This window comes from Schistosoma mansoni (genome assembly GCF_000237925.1).
Source record: "Schistosoma mansoni, WGS project CABG00000000 data, chromosome 4 unplaced supercontig 0032, strain Puerto Rico, whole genome shotgun sequence".
NCBI classification, from domain to species: domain Eukaryota; kingdom Metazoa; phylum Platyhelminthes; class Trematoda; order Strigeidida; family Schistosomatidae; genus Schistosoma; species Schistosoma mansoni.
The window spans coordinates 723,922-747,311 of NW_017386017.1; the positions used below are offsets into that span (position 1 = coordinate 723,922).

At 37.3% G+C, this 23,390-nt stretch overlaps 2 protein-coding genes across 2 annotated transcripts in view; one reads left to right on the plus strand and one right to left on the minus strand.

Annotated features, from left to right (window-relative positions):
* The window catches only part of Smp_149030 (hypothetical protein), a gene marked incomplete at its 5' end in the record, with an annotated part of 36,446 nt that extends 36,181 nt beyond the window's left edge, over positions 1-265 (minus strand). The window contains 2 exons of the mRNA XM_018791126.1: positions 30-123; positions 159-265. Of these exons, the coding sequence (XP_018645644.1) occupies positions 30-123; positions 159-265 (201 nt within the window). The remainder of the gene's footprint in view (positions 1-29; positions 124-158) is intronic.
* A 7,716-nt stretch (positions 266-7,981) lies between these two features.
* Positions 7,982-23,390, plus strand: part of Smp_149020 (lim domain binding protein, putative) — a gene marked incomplete at both ends in the record, with an annotated part of 47,770 nt that continues 32,361 nt past the window's right edge. The window contains 11 exons of the mRNA XM_018791127.1: positions 7,982-8,065; positions 8,279-8,534; positions 8,569-8,767; positions 11,920-11,998; positions 12,041-12,143; positions 12,177-12,472; positions 12,822-13,020; positions 13,506-13,645; positions 13,806-14,319; positions 14,994-15,449; positions 16,304-16,429. Coding sequence (XP_018645645.1) covers positions 7,982-8,065; positions 8,279-8,534; positions 8,569-8,767; positions 11,920-11,998; positions 12,041-12,143; positions 12,177-12,472; positions 12,822-13,020; positions 13,506-13,645; positions 13,806-14,319; positions 14,994-15,449; positions 16,304-16,429 — 2,452 coding nt within the window. The remainder of the gene's footprint in view (positions 8,066-8,278; positions 8,535-8,568; positions 8,768-11,919; positions 11,999-12,040; positions 12,144-12,176; positions 12,473-12,821; positions 13,021-13,505; positions 13,646-13,805; positions 14,320-14,993; positions 15,450-16,303; positions 16,430-23,390) is intronic.

A 23,390-nucleotide genomic window follows, 5' to 3' on the forward strand; every position in this document is an offset into this window, starting at 1 on the left:
TGAGAGTAAAATCATGAGTATGGGTATACCTTTTGTACTGAAGAATCAAATATAACACCTGAGTCTTCATTTTTTAGGACAAACAACCGGACTGCTTTTTTTCTTAATAATTTACTCAATTGCCTTAAATGTTAGTCAGAGCAAACTGAACTACAAACCCGACATGCACATCATTGACGTCAACTGCCTTAAGAAACTCGTCAAACTCTCGGTCGTCGATTGCTTTCCCGATACCGAAGGCCTTTTTCAGGAGGGCAAACGACATCAACCCGTGCGTCCTTAAAGCCTTAACGAAGGTAACGGCAATAATGACACTCCAAGGTCATCATAAGTTATTCAATATCCAATATCCAATATAGCTTGCTTAAGCCGATCGACTTCTTAGCGAGTTTTCTGGTGAGACTGTAATCTATGGACGACCCTTGAACGACACTGAAGTGTGCTTGAGAACGTCCACCTACTTACTAGGGCTAAATGAGGGTTTTAAACCCGTGTGAATGATGGGGATTGTGATTTACAGTTGATGGCTAGGGATAGAAAATTAGATGTAGGGTTTTCATCAGGAAAGGACATCAGAGAAAATGCAGAGACGCTCTTCAACCAAATAGATGAATGAAATCCAAGACCTGTTGTCATAAGTCTGATTAGTTCATCCATAAATTATAGTCTCGCCAGGATTCTTCAGTCGTCAGAGGTAAGGATAGGAAGTCGATTCCCAGTTCCAACCCTGATATTTGTAATACTAAAAAATCCAAGCACATTTCGAGTTTATAAACCGGTGCTGGTACTAAGGTTTCTGACAAACTCCCAAATGATAGGGTTCCCATGCAAAATTACAAGACTCTAAATGTAGATCATTTAATCTCTCGTTTTAAATCTCTTGTAGGGTCGGTGAAATGTCACTGAATATCGAACAGATCATCGATCCCTGTCAAGGTCAAGGATAGTCAACGCGCATCAATCAATCATATGCCATGGACTGGCCCACGCGGCAGTGGTTGTTCTTTCACTTCTGTACTTTCGTGGTTGTACCTTAACTAATTTATTCTTGTAATAACGTCCTTTGTGTTGTACAGTCTCCATAGCGTTCATAATCCTTTGATGCGTCGATGGTTCAATCCACGTAAGGGCTGGTCGCGAGGTGTGACTTCAGCGTTAGTTGGTTCGTCACCATTCTCGTTTAACTCTAGTAGGCCCCCAATCATTTTGACATAGATCATCAACGTAGATGATCTTACACTCTCAAATGTCTCCTCAAAAGACCATTCTTAGATGGAATAAATAATAAATACTTTAATGTCATAATCATTGTTCAATATACGGATATACCGCATTAGATTCAGCTTGAAGCTTGATTGGCAGAATCGGCGAACTTCTAGTTGTTCGTGATCTGCTTTTAGTTAGTTGGGCGGCAATATGTGTTACAGAGGGGTATGGATCTTGTTCACTCCGCCTTTAGCTCTTCTAGAGTTACTTCCAGTTTCAAGCCCGAGTAAAGAAGGAGGGCTGGGCATGGGGTTAACAACCCCATCCCGTAAAGAACAACCTTGCGAAAATAAAGCGCTTACCAGAATAAACAAAATAAACCATTTAAACTCTGCCCTCCCAGTTGAGGGATCTTCTTTAGGAAGAATTATGACGCCTCATGATGGAAACCGAGATTCTTCGGAAGTCATGAGGCTGGTGTCCCTTCGAGCAACCAGAACAACAACTTTTATAGGTACATGAAACGTTCGGACAACAATGACGGAAATGAGGAGATAAACCTTCGTGGTTCCCGGAATCACTGCAACCCATTGGACCAAAGATGAACAGAAGAGGCAAGATCCGAGAGAAATGTTGCTGTACTCTAATCAAGAAGAAAATGCTCCTTGCACACAAGAAGTTGCTCTGATGCTGTCCAAAAGAGCACGTAAAACACTTATATGATGAAAACCTCACGGGCCCAGGGTAATCAAAGCATCCTTCAAAACGAAGAAGGGAATCACGACGAATATTATCCATTGTTATGCACTCACCGATGATGATATTGACCATAGAAGGGGGCCAGGAAAAGACCCAACCGTCCTGATGGGAGACCTAAACACCAAGGTCGAAACGGACAACATCGAGTATGAAGATATGATTGGACGAAACCAACTGGAAGAAAGCAACGAGAAGGATGAAAAATTTGAGAATTTATATGCCTTCAACAAAATGATTATTCATGCACAATATTCTCGCCCAAACGCATTAGCAAAGTCACACGGATCTCACCAGACCACGCCACAGAGAACCAGATAGACCATATTTGCATCACTAGAAAAATCACGGCAATGGAAATCGTGTGAGAGAGAGAAGAAGAAATGACATAGCTTAAGATCCCTACTTGATAGTGGCTGCCAAGATTGAAACTAAAGCTAAATAAAAGCTGAACAGCTAGGGAAACAGCATTACAAATGTTCGATAGAGCCCTCCTTCGACATAGTGACAGACTCAACCAATTCAAGATAACTATCAACAACAGGTTCAAAACCTTATAAGATCTAGTCAAGGAAGAGGAAGAAATCACTATCGAGGACAACTGTGAAGTGATCAAAAAAGCACTAAATTCAACATGACATGCGGTTCAGGGTCGCAGGAGGCATCATCATAAGGAATGGATCTCTATCGAAACCCTGAACAAGATTCAAGAAAGGAAGAACAAGAAGACAGCAATTAACAATATCCAAAAAAGAACAGAGAAAGTCAAGACACAAGCTGAATACACTGAAGCAAACAAGCAAGTGAAGAGGGGTATTCGAGTCGACAAGCAGAATTACGTGAAAGAGTTAGCAACGACAGCGGAAAAAGCTGCAAGAGAAGGAAATATGAAACAACTATATGACACGATGAAGAAACTGACAGGGAAATATAGTAAACCAGAGAGACCGGTCAAGGACAAAGAAGGCAGGCCAATCACTGAAATTTAAGGATAGAGGAACACATGGGTGGGTTTCTTGAATAGACCAGATCTACTGAACCCACCAGACATTGTAGCAGCACCTACAGACCTTCCTATATATGTCACTCCACCAACGATCGAATAAATCAGGATGGCCACCAGACAAATCAAGAATGGGAAAGTAGTAATACCTGAAAATACGCCAGCTGAAGCATTGAAGTCAGATAGAGAAGTAAATGCAAAGATGTTCCACGTTCTATTCAGGGAGATTTGGGGGAGAGGATAAGTACTGGCGGACTGGAAAGGACACCTCATCAAGATACCAAAGAAAGGAGATCTAAGCAAATGTGAGAACTACAGAGAAACCACACTACTTCCAGTACCGGGAAAAGTTTTCAATAGTGTTGCTGGACCGGATGAAAAACTCAGTAAACGCCTAACTTCGAGATCAACAGGCCGGATTCCGTAAGAATCGGTCGTGCACAGACCAAATCAAGACACTGAGGATCATCGTTGAACAATCAATCGAATGGAACTCTCCACTATACATCAACTTCCTTGACTATGAGAAAGCATTTAATAGTGTAGATAGGAGAACATTATGAAAACTTCTTCAACACTATGGTGTATCTGAGATCATCAGTATCGTACGGAATTCATACAATGAACTAAAGTGCAAATTCATGCATGAAGGATAGCTGACAGATACATTCCAAGCGAAGACAGGATTCAGACAAGACTACTTACGTTCTTCCCTTTTCTTTCTTCTGGTGGTAGACTGCATTATGAAGACCTCGACATCTGAGAGAAAGCACGGAATACAATAGACAGCTCGGAATCAATTAGGAGATTTGGACTTCGCAGATGACCTGGCCCTTCTATCCCATACAAATCAACAAATGAGGATGAAGACAACTAGTGTAGCAGCAGTCTCTGCATCAGTAGGCCTCAACACATACAAGGAGAAAAGCAAGATCCTCAAATACAACACGGAAAACACCAGCACAATCACACTTGATGGAGAAACTCTGGAAGAGGTGGAAATTCTCACGTATCTGGGTAGCATCATCGATGAACTTGGAGGACCTGCTGCAGACGTAAAGGCGAGGATTGGCAAAGCAAGGACAGCATTCCTACAGTTGAAGAACATATGGAACTCAAAACAACTGTCAACCAATATCGAATTCGGAATCTTCAATACGTCAATGCATCGAATTAACGAAATCTCTATGAATCATTTCATCCTAGAATAATTACTTGGTTTTGTTCTCTAAAATTCATTATCTTAGGGGGTCAGTTGTGGGAATTCGTCAATATCGAATAACCAGAATGTGCCCGTCAGGTTATTGGATCAGTTGCTCACACAAACAGGTTTCAGAACCATGGGAACGGATTCAGTATCATTCGGAAGTATATTTAACTGCACTGTAATTTCTGGCCAGTCTCGTGCTTATTTAATGGCCCTTCTTCACTTCGCTACATATTTCTTGAGATTCATGTGCTTGATTCACACGCAGGAATGCCTCCCAGAACTTGGACCAGCTGATCTGTTTGAATTAGAACAACAGAAACGGCGGGTAGGTGGTGATCATGTTAATTTTTTAGAGTTGATTGTTTTATGCCGTTTACTAGGGTAGGCTATCACTCTACATCAAATTTACACTTATTTTCCTTATATGATCTTCTGTTCCTCAAAAATGATTATAGACCTTACCGATGCATTTAGGTCGTGTTTAATAAATAATAACCTTATAATTATTACCTAAGGATTCAGTCTTATGGCGTGGGTTGATTATTAATTTATTGTAATGTAGGTAAATGTACATTGGACCTCGAGACTAAATGGTTAGTAAATAAATTTAGAATAAATTTAACAATTATCGCTTCATTTTTAACTGTCAGACCTTCTGGATTATTATATTCCTTGTAGGTCTTAATGTTTTCAGTTTAGTCACATATATATGTATTCTTTGCGGTTCGAAGAGCTGTATTGAACTTTGTATTATAGTTTATCTTTTTGGTCAATAAAACTGTCGAATAGTATTGCAAACGTGACCAACGAAGAGAAAGTGTAAAGTTTGTTTCGACAACACATAACATAATAATCAAATTTGGGATTCCTACGAGGGATGGAAGATTCGCTTCTTCCGAACATCATTATCTAGAATACGCTCATATTCTATAGCACACAGTCTTAGAAGGCTATAATCAGAACAGGCGACCATGTATATAGCGAATCTCCATAATCTATTTGTAAGACAATTTAATCAATATAAAATCCTGAAGTGGCGTAGTCAGTTACATAGAAACAACTGACACGTGTCTGTCAAACGTTTCTGATGTTATTGTGTCAGATGTTGGATATTTTTACAACCAGTATATGTCGAGTAAAATCCCTGATCAGTTGTATGACGAATCAGAAAGAATAACAAGTTCTTCCGGAGCAGTCATGGAACCAGCTAGTTCAGATATGAAGTCTGCACCGGTAGCAAATCCAAGTAAGGTCAAAGATTATCCTGTTGCATATTTTACATTTGACTGTTTTTCAGGTGAATCAAGCTTAGATGAATCACATTTGCTAATTACACATATCAATGCATATTTATCTGAGCATTCCAATATGAAAAGCAAAAGGAATATGTGTCATGTTTTTTGCAGAAGTCAAATTCACATGATGGAATGCCTCGAATTATATGTCAGTGTGTATCCCCTAATACTTACACATGATAATCGAAGAGTGAGATATAAGAACATAATGCGTATTAGGAAAGTCGAATTGGCCAAGCAGTAGAAACATAAGATCCTTAAATTATTCCGTGGGCGAGGATAGTGTCAGAAAGTCTAATGATCCAAATTTTTGATTCCAGTAGTTTCACTACACAACCGACATGGTGGTTGTGTAAAATTCCAGGACCTAGGTTGGTCCATTCCAATTTTGGTTAATTCTTTCACTTATGAGCACATTCAAGATAATACAGAGTCTACATCCAATATACTGTCGAACAGACACAGAATGAACTTTAGAAGTCGTATACTCAATCACAGAAACTTATAATGCGATTTGAGCTGTGGCGGATATCGTGTTTGTATGAACTAATGAGTTCTTTGTACTCGATAACTCCCTGATATCTAATTTCAAATACATCACGTTCGTTCGTGCTCATCTACTTCTCGGTCAAGTTGAGTTATTTCTGGAATTGCTAGTTTGTACAAAAACTAAAATACTTCAAACTATCAGATATATATCCATCAGTACTGCCAGAGTTTCTGCAATCATATACAACAGGATTTCCATGATCCTAGGATGAATATGATAAGGACAACTCTTTAGTGACATCGAAGTCATGGACTAACCAAGTTTCAGCTACAGATATGATGAGTGGCTTCAATTCGTTGACCCATATTATTAGTTCATGAAGTCCATTTCCCATACTAAGAAACTTGATACACAGGACTTCTAAAGAGGATGACCTACCCATGCAGGTTTTGTTTGTATTCTCTTCCAAGACCTGGATACTTGGAGACCCCGAGAAGAGGGTTTTCTTCACCATTCTGCTGACAGATTTCTGGTTCAGCCAGGACTTCATTCCTTTTTATTCTATCCATCAGAGACATTAAGTTTAACACGAATGTCAATCACTCATTAACAATATCTTTTTTGTTCGTCCGATCTTAGTATCACCTTAAAGTGCTTACGCGTCCAGGGATCAATATCTCCCTTAGTCCCCTTGCCCATCTATATCAATTTTAGAGTCAGAACTCCCGTAGATTGTCCAGGCAAAATGTTACCAATAAATGTCTCGGCCTTCTCTAAGTCATATGCATTTCTAGTTGCTGAATCAACGTCTATTTATTCTACTAAGTTATTCACACGAATGTTCGATGAAATTAACCCTTTTCTCTACCCAAGGGTTAATTATAGTCCGTAGTGGCTTTGCTTCGTTATTCGATCACCTTGATAACCGTTATAACACAAATCTCAACGGTGTTTGAAATCAGAAGACAATGAGAAAGGGCGACTACAGTTTATTAGTGGATAGCTCAGATCAAAAAGTCATAGGCACATCAAGAGAATTTGAAGCAGAGAGGCCAATAAGTATACATGAGCGAATACATAGGCAAATTTGTGGTCAAATTGTATAAAGGCGCAGCGAGGCAAAGCGAAAGCCATTAATGGAGTTTGAGTACATATATACATGAGGAGGATGATTAATCATCGAGTGATAGATAAGCCATCAACATTTTTGCTAGAATCTGTCATGTGATCTAGTCACCATAACAGTACAAAGAAATATGCGAATTCTTACTGCTCAAATAACATTGTCTGTTAAGTAAGTTAGTAAAAGGGCCTGATCAAAATTAACCATAATCGAAATTGGTTATAGATAGTCACTACAATTCTTAATAAGGAAATTTGAATGGATGTTCTGTGACTCAGAGTGAGAATATATACTAAAGATTATTCAGCCAACCACGCACTGTTAGCGGAAGTGGATTCTTTTCTTTTCGCTTCCTCGTTCCTAAACTGCTGTCTATTTCCCTTCACCCAAGGCACTCACGTCAAATCTACTTAGAACGATTATTTGGGTCTTCAGATACGACTTTAGACTCATGAAAAGCAAAAAAGATTCGACTTATTCAGGTTTATCGGTCGACTGTTTATCTTCTCGTTAATCTGGACTTACAGAGATGGCAGATTTTTCTTTGCCAGTGCTGGAACCACCAGTACAGCTATTATCAACCTTCTTACTGACTAACGTCAGAGGGCTCATCGCCTCCTGGATGAGTAATGTCTTGCTGCAACAACAGCAGTTCAGAGGTGATGGAAGTCAGTCTCTGGATTTCAAATGTGTGCATATATTATGAGATAACCTGTTACACCAATCATACTGCGTTCTTTACCCAACAAGGAAGAAACACTTAAGCTGTCCAAAGTTATGAGAATAACCGACCACTGCAAAGAGAACTGTAGAAACTTCAGACAATAGAACAGTATAAAATCTACTAGATTGAAAAAACTGGCCGAAATACGCAAGATCCCCATAGGTGCCAGGATCGATGAAAAATGGAGAAGAGCATCACAAAATGATTCGCGAAAAGTTAAAGACTTTAGCTGAAATGATTCAAGCTAAAGCTAACCAAGTAATCTCTTGATACCATAACACACAAAAGCAAGTTAATTCACAAATTAGAAAATCACAATCTTTTTCAAAAACACGCTTTCAGTTGCTCAACATTATTACTCATACACACCAGAACTTACAAATCCACAAGCTGAACGCTATATTTTCTTTGCCTAATTGCTCTGTAGTAAGATGACTATTTTTGTTTAACCTGTCTGTTTTTCTTATTTAGGACGACTCCATTTTGGTTGGCTCGTTGAAGTCTGTCTATTCGGTTGTCCGTTTACCAACGCTGGATCCCAATATCTCGGATTATCCGGAGAAGTTTTTGAATTTTCCACATGCAGTTGGCTTTCCTTCCAAAACTCCAATGAACAGGATGCCTTCTGCGGTTGCGAGTGGTGGGTCTCAACCTCTCCATATGCAACCAGTTCACTCAGGCCCGGTGATATCAAGTTCTCTAAATTTGCCGAACACCCTCCCACCTGGTATGTAACTTTTGGTTAAGAAATAATTATCTAGGAATGCTCCATTCGGGCCATGGTATCCAAATGTCTGGTCCTCACGACCGTGAGCCTGCTACACCAGCTTCAGGTTCTGGCCCAATACCAAGCCATTATTTCTCCACTCTTGGTATGAACCCAGGTTCCCCTCATCCTATCCCAAATATGGTCCCACATGGTCATCCTAGCCAATTTCATCACCATCCACTACTATCGTTGTAAGTCTACAGTATTTTAACTGTTTCAAAAGTATATCTAACCGTTTTGACGAATATTATTTCAGTCAGTCGTGGGTCAGTCACCTAGTACGACAATAAGTTTAATGCCGAGCTAAATTTTTTGCACGGTTAATGTCCGTGTGATGTCTCGATCAGGTTCTGCGTTTTGGTTACATGTCGCCATAACTACGCAGTTTTTCTTGTTCTTTTTTCATTTATTATGTATCATGGTTGAATCCGTCAAGTTCTCATTCTCATGCACAGCTCGGCAGTAACTTCACTGGATTTGGGGCACTGAATTTCAAAAGCCTATGTTGACTAGCAGTCTCGATTTTATTCATCTGTGGCCAGGGTATGGTTCACTTTTGCTATCGTACCTACAGTCCTGCTTGTTCGCTATAAATGATTTGTTAGTAAAGATCGTATCTGACCAAGCGAAAAATAGTCGAGTATCGTCCACATGTGCTTTGTTCATCACGCGATTTCGGACTTTGCCATTTGTTTTGAAGCTGTACAATGGTATTCCATTGTCCAACCACACTGATTTACAAATAGATGCTTGTAAATCTCAAAAAAAATTAGGGTTTTGGGCGGTGAGATGGAATGGTTTTCCTTTGTCCCGTATCATAATGTTTTTATAGCTGGCGCAATCGGTTTCTCCAACAATGTGCTGCAACGTCCTCACCCAACCGTTCTGATATCCAGTCGTCATGTGCTTCGATTTATTCATCTTCAATAATGAGTTACCAATGATGGGGTAACTTTTTATCTCTCCTTACGTCGCGTATCAAAATGTTGCCTATCTTTTACGTCGCTGGTGATCACGGAAATGAATATTGTATATGACCGAAGTGTTTCATATATCGTGATACTGACCTGAAATAAGCATCCTTTAAGGGTGTTGGAAATCCATTTCGGTTCTTTTAGTATCTATGTCGCATACATGATATCTTCTTGTTTATAAATAATTACCGTTATCACATAAAGTCCCCATGACATTTGTTTAGTACTGGTTGAAGGGTTCGTAACTCAGGTAATGTATGACTCTAAACTCAAGTTTTTGTTGGGTCAGATGGGTTGTTTCTCATACCAGTATTCCGTACCGGTACGCTTCGGCTTGTTCGGTAAATGGTATTGTTGTACGAACTTTCACAAAGCCACTGATTTGTAATACGTTAATCAATCACGTGAGTTTAGGAGGCTCATGTTACCCGGGAGATGCATTCGGGAAATTGCACTATTTATAGAACAGCCAATAAGCTAATCATTAGTGTTAGTAGTAACTAAACAGCGGGGTGGCAGCTTTCAACAATGGACATTATATTTACGATTTGGTCGAAGTCGGTGCTAGTGCTTAATAAACATGATCGATAGTTTCTCTTCCAAGTAAATGATGTACTCAATAACTCTGTCATTAACGTCTAATCAACCATCAGTTCCAAATAAACAGCTAATACGTTCGTGCTTTAAGCTAATATATTCGCGGCTCCAACCGCAGTGAACAAAAATATTATTCTTCCCTCCCCCATTAACTGGAGAGAGGTCCGGTTTCTTAATGGGAGCTTTGTTGGTAAGGTTTCTAATAGAGCTAAAAATACATTTTAAATTAGTTGGTTACATATCAGTTTCAGTGATTCGGAGTTATAAACCGTGTGATTGTCATTAAACACAGTCATAGTAAAAACCCGCTGAAATTTCACAGTAGTACAACGAAAATGCATTGAAAGTTAACCTTACGATCAACTTAAATCGATATTGGTTTTCTTCATGAGTTTTATTTGGGGATTTCACATTCCCAACAACATAACTAGTGATCTTAACAGCGATACATTTAAGTGTTACCACACCATCCCTATCAGTCTCTCCCAGTTTCTGTTTGCACCTATATTAGTCTAAGTAATCGTTTCTAAGATTTACTGTGTAACATTTTTCACATTTATTTTTAGGGTCAGGGTTTTCTAAATTTTCCTTCACAGGAGCTCTGTGGTGAAGGTACTTTGGCATTTCTTTAGCGAAGGATCAACAGATGTTTGCACCGATAGACATTGAATCAGTCACATCGAAAGTGCCTTAACGTCTAGATGAGACCGGAGTCGTACCCTTTAGATTCGTCACACTTCTATAGCAGCATCGTAAGATAGTTTGACATCTTACTGTGTATATTGACATCCTGCGAATGTCACCACCTTTAACTGACCAACAATTGGATATGACCACTGGTAATATATTGATCTAAAGCGTTCACATATGACAGATTGTTGCACTGAGATCTAAAGCCATCGTTTTTGTTCACTACTAGCTTCAGACAGTAATAGTGGGTATTAAAAAGTAGTGAATGATCAAATAATAGGATAGGTGATGCAGTTATTTCCACGGAAGCTCTGTTGCATATGTCCTGTTGTAATAAAATCCCCGCTGTTATGTAGTTTAGCATAAAGTTTACATAAAAGTATGAACCTTCTAAATATTCTCCTAATTGAGAAAGTTGATGCTGGATAAGTTTTCATGGCGAAACCAAGTATCCAACATCATGTTTCAGACCTGCCTATACGTAAACTCGGCGATACCATTGACTGTGTCATTAAATTCACCATATGGGTTTTCCTATACATCCATCGACTTGATCTGGTGTTCTAACAGGTTTTCAAGTTTATCTGCGTCCATCTTAACGTCTCTCCTTGTCTTCACTTTTCAATAAGAGTCCTGATTGCTAAAATTATTGAGGGAGTGCTAATCAACTGATGATACAAAACGGTACATAGCCAAGTAAAAACTTTCGTCGTTTTATTCATCACCAATTATGTTGTCTCAGGCTGTCGTTCAATTAGCGACTGCTGATTAACTCAGGAACTTAGTCGTTCGAAAGTTAACACAATACGATGTCCCAAATCTAATATAACCAGATTGGTTCTATTGCTCTGAATTGAACACAGTCCCACTACAACCGACCTGAAACATTTACATCGCGTAAAAAGTGCGAGATTTATTTATCAGAAATCTTAAGAGGATTCAGTGTTCTTACAAAAGATCTTGATTATTTCACTAGAACAAAAGCCACTCCACCTTTCACTCCAATTTTCAGTTTAAAATAGTTATACCGTTCACTGCCACTAGTATATTTATCTTTCATGACAAATTTTCCTTTGTTTTAGGAATCGACTACCACATCTGATAGGTCAACCAGAGCTACGGATATTTGAAATGAATAAGCGATTACAACAGCGCAGCGACGTATGTCTGTACATGTTTTCCAAGACACTAACCTATTTTTAGGACTGTGATAGTTTGTGGTGGGAGTCATTTGCTACTGACTTTTTTGAAGATGACGCAACACTTACTCTTGCCTTTTTGACAGAAGAGGGTCCAAAAAGTTACAGTAAGCCTATCTTATGTCACATTTCTCTTTTAGCTATCGGGCGGACGCTCATTCCCCGTTATTTTCGTAGTATATTTGAAAGTGGATGCGGTGAGCTTTATTACAACCTTAGATTGAACCATGAATATTTTCATCATCCAATTTTAACTCTGGATTCAGAATCTGCAACGATGACTATGACTATGGTTAGGTCTATTCCTGTTACGGTTGTTGTGGAAGGTCGATTAACACTCGATTTCGCTTTTGATGATTTAATGAGGATTCGATCATGGATTTTCCTCATCCGAACTCATCGTGAAATGATAATGCGTTCTATGCTTGGCATCCAAGTGAGTACACTTCTCCCTTTAAGTAATTATGAATTCACACACGTTTACTAGACCGCTCAAATTAAGAAACTAGATGGATTTTAAGTATATATATATATATAACTAATGAGTAATGTAGAATATCAGTTAGGCAAAAAAGACTGACATTTATGGCTGGAAAATAAGTTATCTCAGTTCGTGGTCCAAAACATAGCTCGCAACTTTGTGCTTGGTTTCTGAGTTTTGTTGCCCGAAACTCTTCGGCTAGTCTTAGCCATAATTATATTTCATGGATAATTACCCCGTGCAAAATATTTAATAATCGTATTGTTACTTTGTCAGTACAATTTTAATTCTTTTGTTTGTTCAGGACCCGGCTTTTTTAGATCAACTATCCAAGAACATTACCAGATACGGAATGACAAATACCACACTCAATTTCTTTCGATTATGTATAATTCTGGAACCAATGCAAGAACTGATGTCGCGTCAAAAGGCATATAGCCTTACACCCCGTGATTGCCTTAAAACCACTTTATTTCAGAAATGGCAGAGAATGATGCCCCAAGGTTTGTTGAACAGTTTTTTCACTGATCATTTGTATTTTCATTCTAAAGACAATAATTAGCATATTGCACAGGTCAAAAAGCGTAGCATAACTAAGTTGCAATGGTATGATATGGAAGAGGCAAAAACGCAATACCACACTGAAGTGCTTGAAATGGTGTCATGAACAGCATAGAAAAAAAAATTAAACTATGAAAAAAAAGAAAACCCATATCTGTATTTTTTAGTCTAGCTATCGCTACTGAATTCAATTCCAAACCACCTATTATAACGTCCTAAATCATTGAGTTGCTTGTTATTCTAGACTTCATTTAACGTGTCGTGAGACCCTAACAAGTGTTAGTATAACATTTTGACTTAATTTTTGTTACGTATTATTAAAAAAGCAAACATTATTATGAAATAGGTTTGTTATTTAGTCTTATTTCACCGTATGAATCATTGCCTTTCATGATGACTTTCCCTATATCGATTTTCCTTTGTTTAGAAGCTACACGCCAACCTAGCAAACGACGTAAGCGTAAAGGTAGTTCAGCAACTACTGAAGGTGCAAATAATACAAGTCGAACATCAAAGCGCAAACAGTCACCTATTCCGCTACAATCCCATCATATTGCTCAACCTGGGGTAAGTTTTATGCCGTGGCATACTATTGTCTTTTTTAAGTTAGCACAAATCGAGCTCCGGGTAAATTTTGTTACAGTTTGCATGTGTCATAATCCAGTGTTTTTTCACTACTTGCACGTGTAGTTGTCTGATTAGTTTTGTGTGTATTTTTCTTTGAAAGGATGTGATGATAGTTGGTGAACCAACTCTTATGGGCGGGGATTTCGGTGATGAGGATGAACGTTTAATAACTCGATTAGAAAATACTCAATATGATGCCGTGGCTGCTGCTGCAGCCAATTCAGGCGTTATGGCTTCTCATATAAATTCTGGCCCTTTTCCTGGCTCTGGCGATTCGCCTGCTGGTATTATATCTTCCCCACTAGGTTTAAGTTCAGGAGGAAATATGTTAAATTCTAATCAACCACAGCAACAGATAAACTCCCTTCAGTTTCGTGCGGGTCCAATGTCTTCAGGTGGACCAAATCAGAGCATGCCACATGAAGGTGTTTTTCCCGGTAATCTTACTTCCCTGCAACAAAATCAACCAGTTCCTATGCCTCCTAGTCAGTCATTTTATTCGAGTTCAGCGCCAAACAGAAATTTGCATCATCACTCTCAAATGATGGGACAACAATTTATGCCAGTATTTACCAAAGCCCAAATGTCAGCTTCTAATATGCTTAATAGAGGTGGTAAGTTACTATTTCCATAAAATGAGTCGTTTCTATCTAGACTGAATTATTAGCCACGAAATGTTGTGGTGTGATCCGAACTTGTTTTTTTTTAAGCAAATAATATGATAGCTTCAAACTGTCATTGAACATAGTTTATAGTTTGCTTTTGCGTGTAAATATGTTACAGCTATCAAATGATGCGGCAAAAATACAAGATAAATTATTTCGTTATTGAACTGTAGGCCTTAGTTTATTTATTACATGTGCGATATACCTTAAGATCGAGATATCTTACATTTTCGCAGCGATTTCCATGGAGTAATTAAATGCCTTACACCTAGTGCATTTTACTTAATCATGCAGAAATATTAATCCTTCATTCAAGGTTTTCCCTATTATTTACGTAAATATATTTAGTTGTTTATGATGCGACAATGGTATCTTCACAATACTTAAAATTCCTCAGTTTTTATGCGTCAGCTTATTCCTAATTAAAGTTATTCCGTAGTCCTAGTGTTTGATTTTCGTTGCCCATGTAAACATTACTACAAACCTCTTACAAGATCTCTCACATAGGTTTTATTTGATGTTGAAACAGAAGTATTTTTCTTTAAGTTTAGGGAAGCTTGATTTCTCACTCATCTTTTAGAAATAATCTAGGACAAGTATTTCATTACTCGTTTCTTGTTTAGATCATTATATGCCATCAGGAAATGGAGATGCCATGCATCAACCAACTCGGTCAAGTAGTGCTTCGTCTTTAGTTGACGGTACGAATGGTTTGAGTGGGTTCCCTCACTGTGCCTCCCCCAGTCTTCTTCCTTCAAGACCTCCTGCGCGTTTCACCCCGCCTTCTCTTCCGAATGGGTTAGGTTCTTCGGTTGTATCATCTCAACAGTCAAGCTTTATGATGCCAAATGAAGTGATGGGCAGTGGAGGTACGCAAATGGGACATGTCTCTGTTCCCGGTACCCCTTTGACTTCCCCACTGACCTCCTCCTCTTTTGCAATGGATATGATGGATAATCAGAATGTCCTTCATTCTGCACCCTCAACTTTGATCTCTACAACTATCAAGTCAAATAATTCTCCTATGTTGTACAATTCAATCGGAACAAGCTGTAGTGGAAATCAGTCGACCCCGGAGTGTAAGTATTTGTTTATCTGTATGTTTTTGTGGAATGTTACCTAACAAAGGATTCTATGATTCCAGAGATACACTGTATTGTTTAGAGTGACTTGGTTTTATATTACTACGGTTTGTCTGTTAGTGAAACCGTTAACTACTATCGATCAGGCGACATTCACAGACATGATTTTTTGGGCTTTTACATTGCAGAAGCTCTTTTTTTGCTTATTAGGAACAATATCTTAATTTCTACATCGGAAACAGACATCTTGATTGTCATACAGTTTCGATCTTGATTATGTATTTATCCACGTACCGAGTCAATATAAATCTGATAGTTGAAAAGCATCTTATCAAACTAGACGACCAACAGAAGCACAGGTAGTTATACCTTCGTGAGTTTATTTGACTTAGTTGATCTGATTACCTCATGTGTCGCAAAAGAATATTATAAACCGATTTGTTGGTCCATGTTAACAGAATCTCTTTATGCTATACTTTTTCGGTAGTATCTCTTCATCTATCTGTATGTATCATTACTACCCCTCAATTACTTGGATGAAATTGGTGAGAAAGACACTGACTAATAAAATTAGGCTTTCTGATGGTGATGCAACAGATCTGTGTGCTTGGTTTGGAGAGACTGTGAGAGCTAGTAGCATTGTCCAAAAGTCCAAACTGAAGTGGATGTGACCGTGACTTGAACCTTGAACCTAGTGGTTAAAAGTCGAAAACCTTAACCACTAAACCAACACTTCTCAGCCGAATGATAGTAGACCGTTCATACGACAATAATTCTCGATTAGAAAATCTACTATTCATAAATAGTTGATTTTTTCTCATATTGGATTCTATTAACATCTTACCTTTCAGCTATAATGCACCCAACAATAAGTGGTATAGGATGCGATGTTTCTTCGGCTGTGATGAATGATAATGAAGATCTTAAGATGATTAATAGTAATGGCGCACCCTCACGTCCCACTGCTGCTGAATCAAGTAAATTTCCTTGTACAATCTCCTTTTTTTTGATGATTTACGTATCTTTTGACGCGTTACGACTGTATGTTCATTTTATTTTCTAATCGCATAGTAGATTTTGAAGTTAGATTGCTTACCTGTTATGAAAACTTGTTTCTTAAGGAGTCAGTTACTGAATCGGTTCCATATTTTTCTTGCGACTTTGAGTCATTTCGGTAGTATTAACTCTTGCAAAATATGTAGCTCGCATCTTGCGACATACAATCTACAATAGCCTTATTGCTACGCCTCATTCACTAGTTTGTTTGATAGAAATGGGCCTTGCCTAACAACGTGAATGTAAGAAATCAGGTCATAACTCTAGTAAGTGTTCCCTTTATGTTTAGAGTGATGGAAGAATTATAGTGATTATTTGAAAACTACAGGAAGCATATGTCGGATAGTGTTCTATTCCTCCAACAAGACATAGTGTTGTGCCACTTCAAGTTATCAGGTTTTGAATTTCTAGGCAACCCAAAAGGCAATCGCTTTTTGTAAATAGTTGTATGAAACTCATATATTTAAATATTGACACATGTCTCTGTGAACTTGCCATTTAGTCCCCTACTTTTCGAATCATAAATTTCCTAACATCGACGTTTGAACACCAATACTTTGACTGATTAGAAGGCGAACAACTGCAAGCCGGTCGAATCATTTCAACAGTATGTTCTAATAGCGTACCATTTAATCATCCTTCTTGATGATAAAATCAAATTAGATCTAGTAACGATTATCGTCAACCGATAGATTCACTGTCTTTCAGTTTGACTGTACGTGATTGCGTCAAACCTATAGTTTTATTAAAGTTTGGATGAAATATAAAAGAAAGATTTAGCGGTATAGATAAAACTCTGTATTAGAAGTTTTTACGTGCCAAAACGATACACTTCAATTGATAAAAGATTACAGGTTTGAAATTAAAAATCCTATTTCACTGTACTTGGCATATTTTGAAGTAAAAATCGCCTAATACTAGAGCCTGTTTGTACTGTCGTTAGTATGAAATGTCAATTAGTTTGTAGTCTTTGAATAAGCACTGACCAGAAAAATGCAACTACAGTCACTATTTCTCACTAATGTCAGTAGATCAACTCGGTCCAAAGTTTTTGACCCAGCAAAAGTTTAAGTCTAAATTTCATTTTAAATCATCTGATAGATGGTTTGGTTCCATACTTTTCATATTTGAAATTATACATTGAAAGGAGTAAAATCTTGTATTCTCTGAGTGATATTTCTTCTTGAGCACATGACTCTAACTATAAATAAATAAATAATTAATTCACTTTGTATGAATTTATTAACTAAGTTATTAACGATGGATTTTCTTGCTGCCCACAAAGATGTATTTAGCTAAACAATGTGTATTTAATGCATGTGTTCACCATATTGTAAACGGTTTATCATCTAAATAGCTACACCACATTTCCACATTTGTGGTATTTGCTTTTTCCCTCGATAAATACTGTAAAACATCAAACGATATAATAGTGTCGTGCCCCCTAATAAGAGGAATTGTTTTTTTTTTAAATTTCTAGTGTGAATTGAGATCTCTGAAAAAAGCATCATGGATCTATACTGCATTTTGCCAAGTGGATATAATTTCCATTTTTTCACTGGCTACCAAACGAAACTAATTACGAACTTTGCACAAAGATAAACGATACTCTGCAACTTCAGCTGATCCATCCAAATACTATCTTGTTCATTGGTATTTTTTTTGTTCGACGACTAATTATTCACTAAGCATATATATATATATATATGCCAAATCGTGAGCTCATTTTCTTCTACAAATGTTTAATTTACAATCTCTTTCATTGCCAAATAAGTAACTATTCCTTTCTCTACACTTCCCCCAGTCTTCAGTAATCCTACTTCATATTTTTATTTGTACATATTTTTTGCATATGTACCCATGAATATATATATATATATATATATATATATATATATATATATTCAGATCGTTTCTTGTATGTTATAATTATATTTGAATATTTGATTCCATTCAAGATCTTCGATTATCCTTGTTATTGATAGCTCTACGGTTGGGGTATTCTTTGTGCACCAATAATATATTGATGGTGTTATGATTTTTGAAGGTTAGTACCTTCAAACTATTTGCCCATTCAGTAAAAATAAGTCTCAGTGCAAGGAATTCGGCTAAAATATTTATCTTGTAACAAACGTTAGCAGGTACATCCACAAAATCTTAATATTAAAACAGCGTTCTTATGACAAGGAATAATATCAGAAGTGTCACAATCTTTTTTTAAACACAATTTAAACTCCCAATGAACTGAGTGATATATCATCATCACTTATTGTTATATACTGAACCGTAATCAACAAGTTTATCTGTTAATCCGATCGTATCGTATAAGCCAAGAACTACATTTAGTTTCTTCAGGGCTAACACAATGATGGACATTTTTAGTTTTAGATATTTGAACTATCTAAAACCATATTCATGGACATGTTTCGTCTTCCCTTTTGTATCTGATGGTACGATTCAAATATATTCATGTTTTTTTTATTCCATTTGATAAGGCTGATGCATTGATCATAATCTTTTAAAGGCCGGCAGTTGTTCAACTGATGAAAGATTGCTACTTACAAGAGGGAGTGTTTTTTTCTGACCAATACTTGCATCAATTATATTAATATATATATTACAAAATATATTTAAATAGTCCGTCCATTGTTACATTTAGGAAATTTTTGTCCATTCCATTTCTAATCATTATGTGTATTCTGTCTAACAATGGTTTTCAGCGAGTGTATGTTGCCTGTATTTAAGTATCTCAACAACAATTCACAATTAAGCTCTTTATCCTAATTACCAAAGAGATGACGTCTCTATTTTCGTAAGTTTTTCGAGTCTTAAGTGTATGTTAACAACGTATGAAGGCGATATGTTTGTAATGTTATCTTTTGGAATATTACAACTGACACAGTATGAGTAAGCATGTGTAGCTAACTGATAATTTATGGATGCCACTCTAAGCTAGTCATTTTACGAGTCCCAACTTTGTTTGTCTATTTTTGTTCGTTTCACGACAATGTCTCCTAAGTGTCACTTGATATTGGATATTATTCTCTTCAATAGGTATCTGACATTATTTCATAACATTCTGTTTAATGCATTTTATGTTTTCAGTAAGTAACCATTTACTGTTTATTAATGTAATTTCACTCAACACTGTAGACTCTTAGGGAAAATAGGATTTTCTCTCTGCTCATTATCCTACTGGTATCATTTTTGAATGCACTACAACTTCATAATTTATAAATGTGAACGAAAAACTCTCCCAAAAGAATTTTTTTTGGTTGAACCTTTGTCTACTAATGGAACTTGTCTTAATTTTTACCGAATATCATTTTGTACAAATTTACTGTTGTTCATTGGTCACTTTCTAATTTCTCACTAATGCCTGTCTATCCCCCTTTGTATATGTGTATCTATTTGCCTACATAATTTCATAAACAACAATCTCCAGTATATCGTCTGTTCTGTATGTTGTATGTCTATCTAACCATCCATTCCTAATCACACTTTTGTATCTGTACTTATCGATTTTCTTTAATATGTAAATGTTTATTTTCTTCTTCTTCCCTTCCAATGGTATTCTTTTTTTTATTATCTCGAATATTACTTTGATTGAATTTGAGATAGTAGCTAGCAATCATATCCAGGGCTAGCACTTCATTCCACGAGTAACTTCAAATTGATAAAACTGCAATGCACTATTTGTAAGCTTAATAATATTGAGATCTAGACTTTTTATATCCATGAGGGCCAAGATTCACTGTATTTTTAAAATATAGAGATTTATAGTTTGGGTAGCTGCTTGTGGGTAGCATTGTATTATGTAAGCTAGATGTAATCATATTATCAACTCTCTAGCATAATTCTTAAGATCAAAAACTTACAACTAAACGACAGAATAACAATGTTCGATGTCACAGTTCCACTTCAATGAGAACAAAATTCGCTAGAGATACCTTATCAAAACTCAGGAGTTACGATCATCTCTTAATCTATGGAACTCAATGATCACTTTGGAACTGACATCTATGGCTTACAACAATTTTAATCGGATTGCTTGTATTAACTACATTAGCATGAGATGGATTTAAGAAAAGGGATGAAAATGTAGTAGGATTGATAGTGAGAAAGTCAAAACATTGAAACCATGTTTTACGGAGGAAGGTATGGTAAGATGTAACGGCATACTGGAACTCAAAATTTAGAGTAAAGGTGGATGTATTTACACCATTATGACTGATTCTAAGCCATATCTCCCAACGTCTCGAAACACCGGTCGCAGTTATTACGTGAACCCCAACTCGGAAGTCTACATCTCCCATATTCTGATTTGACCTTCTGTGACACTTCTAACTTACTCCGAAATCAGTTAACATCTCCAACCGAAGTAGGTGTCGTTTGGGCATACGTAATTTATCTCCCAACTCCCTCACCCAATGAGGATTTACAATCCTGCCAACCGATCTGCTATCTTTCCCTTGTATCCGACTCATTTAGTCGTTACACCAAACTCTTCCAATGCTGCGAAGACATACATTGTAGAAAAAGCTGCAGCCAATGCATGTCGTCTTCTTTCTGAGACCTTGTTTCACAACCATAGAGTAATATAAAGCGGACCGCTTGTCAGTGTACTGATCCTTTGGTTAGCGGACAGACATCTCACCTACGCCACAAGTAGATGGAAATCAATGCGACACATAAGATATTTCCATCCTATGGATTGACTTATTGAATTGGTAGCGTTTCTTGTCGTAATCAAATTAGTGTCTGGAAAACTTTAGATGCTCGTAGAACTATCCTTCTAAATAAATGCTAAAAGGAGATAAATTTTCCAAATTTCAACTCTACAGGTCGGCGTAAAGTATAGATTTTCATGTTTCTCACGTTTTGTGGTAAACTTGTCAAGATAGCACATGCCTACAACAAATACGGTTGCTATCCGAAAATCCGTTAGTAAAAAGGTTGTACACTGTAGTACTACATGTAGTCTAACCAACAAAACAGTGCTTATTACTTACTCATAGTCCGATAATTTTTCGCACTGAACAGTGTAGCATCGTCAATGTTCAATAAATGATCACAATATATTGAGCAAGATGAAATTTAATTCCTCTAGGGATAACAATATGATCATATTAATTATCCGAAGGGGTTTTGTGGAGATTTAGTATTTTCATAGTTGAAAGCGTGAGTCAATAGAAGTTAGACCACCAGGTTTTAACCTGGAAGCACTGGACGGCCGTTTCATCCTATTATAGGACTCCTCAGCAGTGCGCATTCACGACCTCGCCCCGCAAGATTCGTACCCAGGACCTACCAGTCTCGCGCCAGAGCACTTAACCGATAGACCATTGAGACGGCATCCGATGGTGTTAATGTCTAACTTCAACCAATCCACGAAGTTGAGCAACCATTCACCAATTGTCTTCAGTGAGTTCCTATCTCACAACAGACGTGGTTTGAACTCCACTGGTCACTGCTTCTCACTAGAACTCCTTGATGTAATTCTCGAAGTCAGTCACTAGTGAGCATATGATTATATTAATTATCAGAAGGGTTTTTGTGGAGATTTAGTATTTTCATAGTTGAAAGCGTGAGTCAATTAAAAATATGATCATAGTTAACCAATCGCCTTGAAAAGCGGAAATCGACTGTTTATAGATATCTATTGAAATAAATGATCATATGACTTACATTGAAAATCTAATTTTGTAAATGACGTTAGTTTTAGAATAATAAATAAATAATGAAATTAAATTCCACGTGAAAAAAACGTATGTTTTGCTTTCATCTATTGTTAAGTTGTTGAACTAACAGTTAATTAGAGTAAGATTTCATGAATATAATTGTTGTACTTTTTCCCCTCTATACTGATCAACAAATCATATTGTTTAATTTTGAATTATCAGAAGGGGGGTTTTGTGGAGATTTTAGTAATTTTATATAGTTGAGATCATGACCCCCCCCTTCTGATCATGATCATATGCTTACTAGTGACTGGCTCCATGAGGTATTTCCTGGAGTTCTAGTGAGAAGGAGTAACCAATGGAGTTCAACAAGGTCTGTTGGGAGATATCAACTCACTGAAGACATTGATGAATGACTGCTCAATTTCGTGGATTGGTTGAAGTTAGACATTGACACCGTTGGATGCTGGCTTAGTGGTCTAGAGGTTAAGCGCTCGCGCGCGAGAATGATAGGTCCTGGGTTGGAATCTCTCGAGGCGGGATAGTGGATGCGCACTGCTGAGGGGTCCCACAGTAGGATGAAACGGCCGTTCAGTGCTTCCAGGTTTTCTATGGTGGTCTAGCTTCAATTGACTTGTGATCTCAACTATATATAATTTTGAGTTATAAATCTATTAACAAGTGTATGATATAAAAGTACATTGAGAATAAATAGAATAATGTTTCTTAATTGTTTTTAATTGATTCAACTGTGCAATAAAAATTGTTAACCAGAGTATGGGGACAAACTTAAGGGATTTTTTAAAAATGACCTCGTGGTTTCGAAGTCATTTTTCAACTAACTAACAGAGAGCTCGTACAAATCGAAACTATTTTAAGACTGAAATAATGAAGAATGGCAGAGTTTAGTAGTTTTAGGACGTATAACACTTTTTCAAACCCTATGGTCAGTATTCCGACCTTAATATTGTAGAGGTCAGTCAGTCAGCCAGCTACAACGTAGGATCAGGCACATTTATGCATCGGTCCAAGTTGCCATACCTCAACAAGATGAATACCGGATTCATAGAAGCAGTTAATTTAGAGGTGGTAGTATATAAAAGATAGGTTGTATATAAGGATATAGTATAGGAAGGAAGAAAGTTATGAAGCAATTTTAATCTGAAGGTTTAAGGGAAGATAAAGAGTGTATACACCTGTG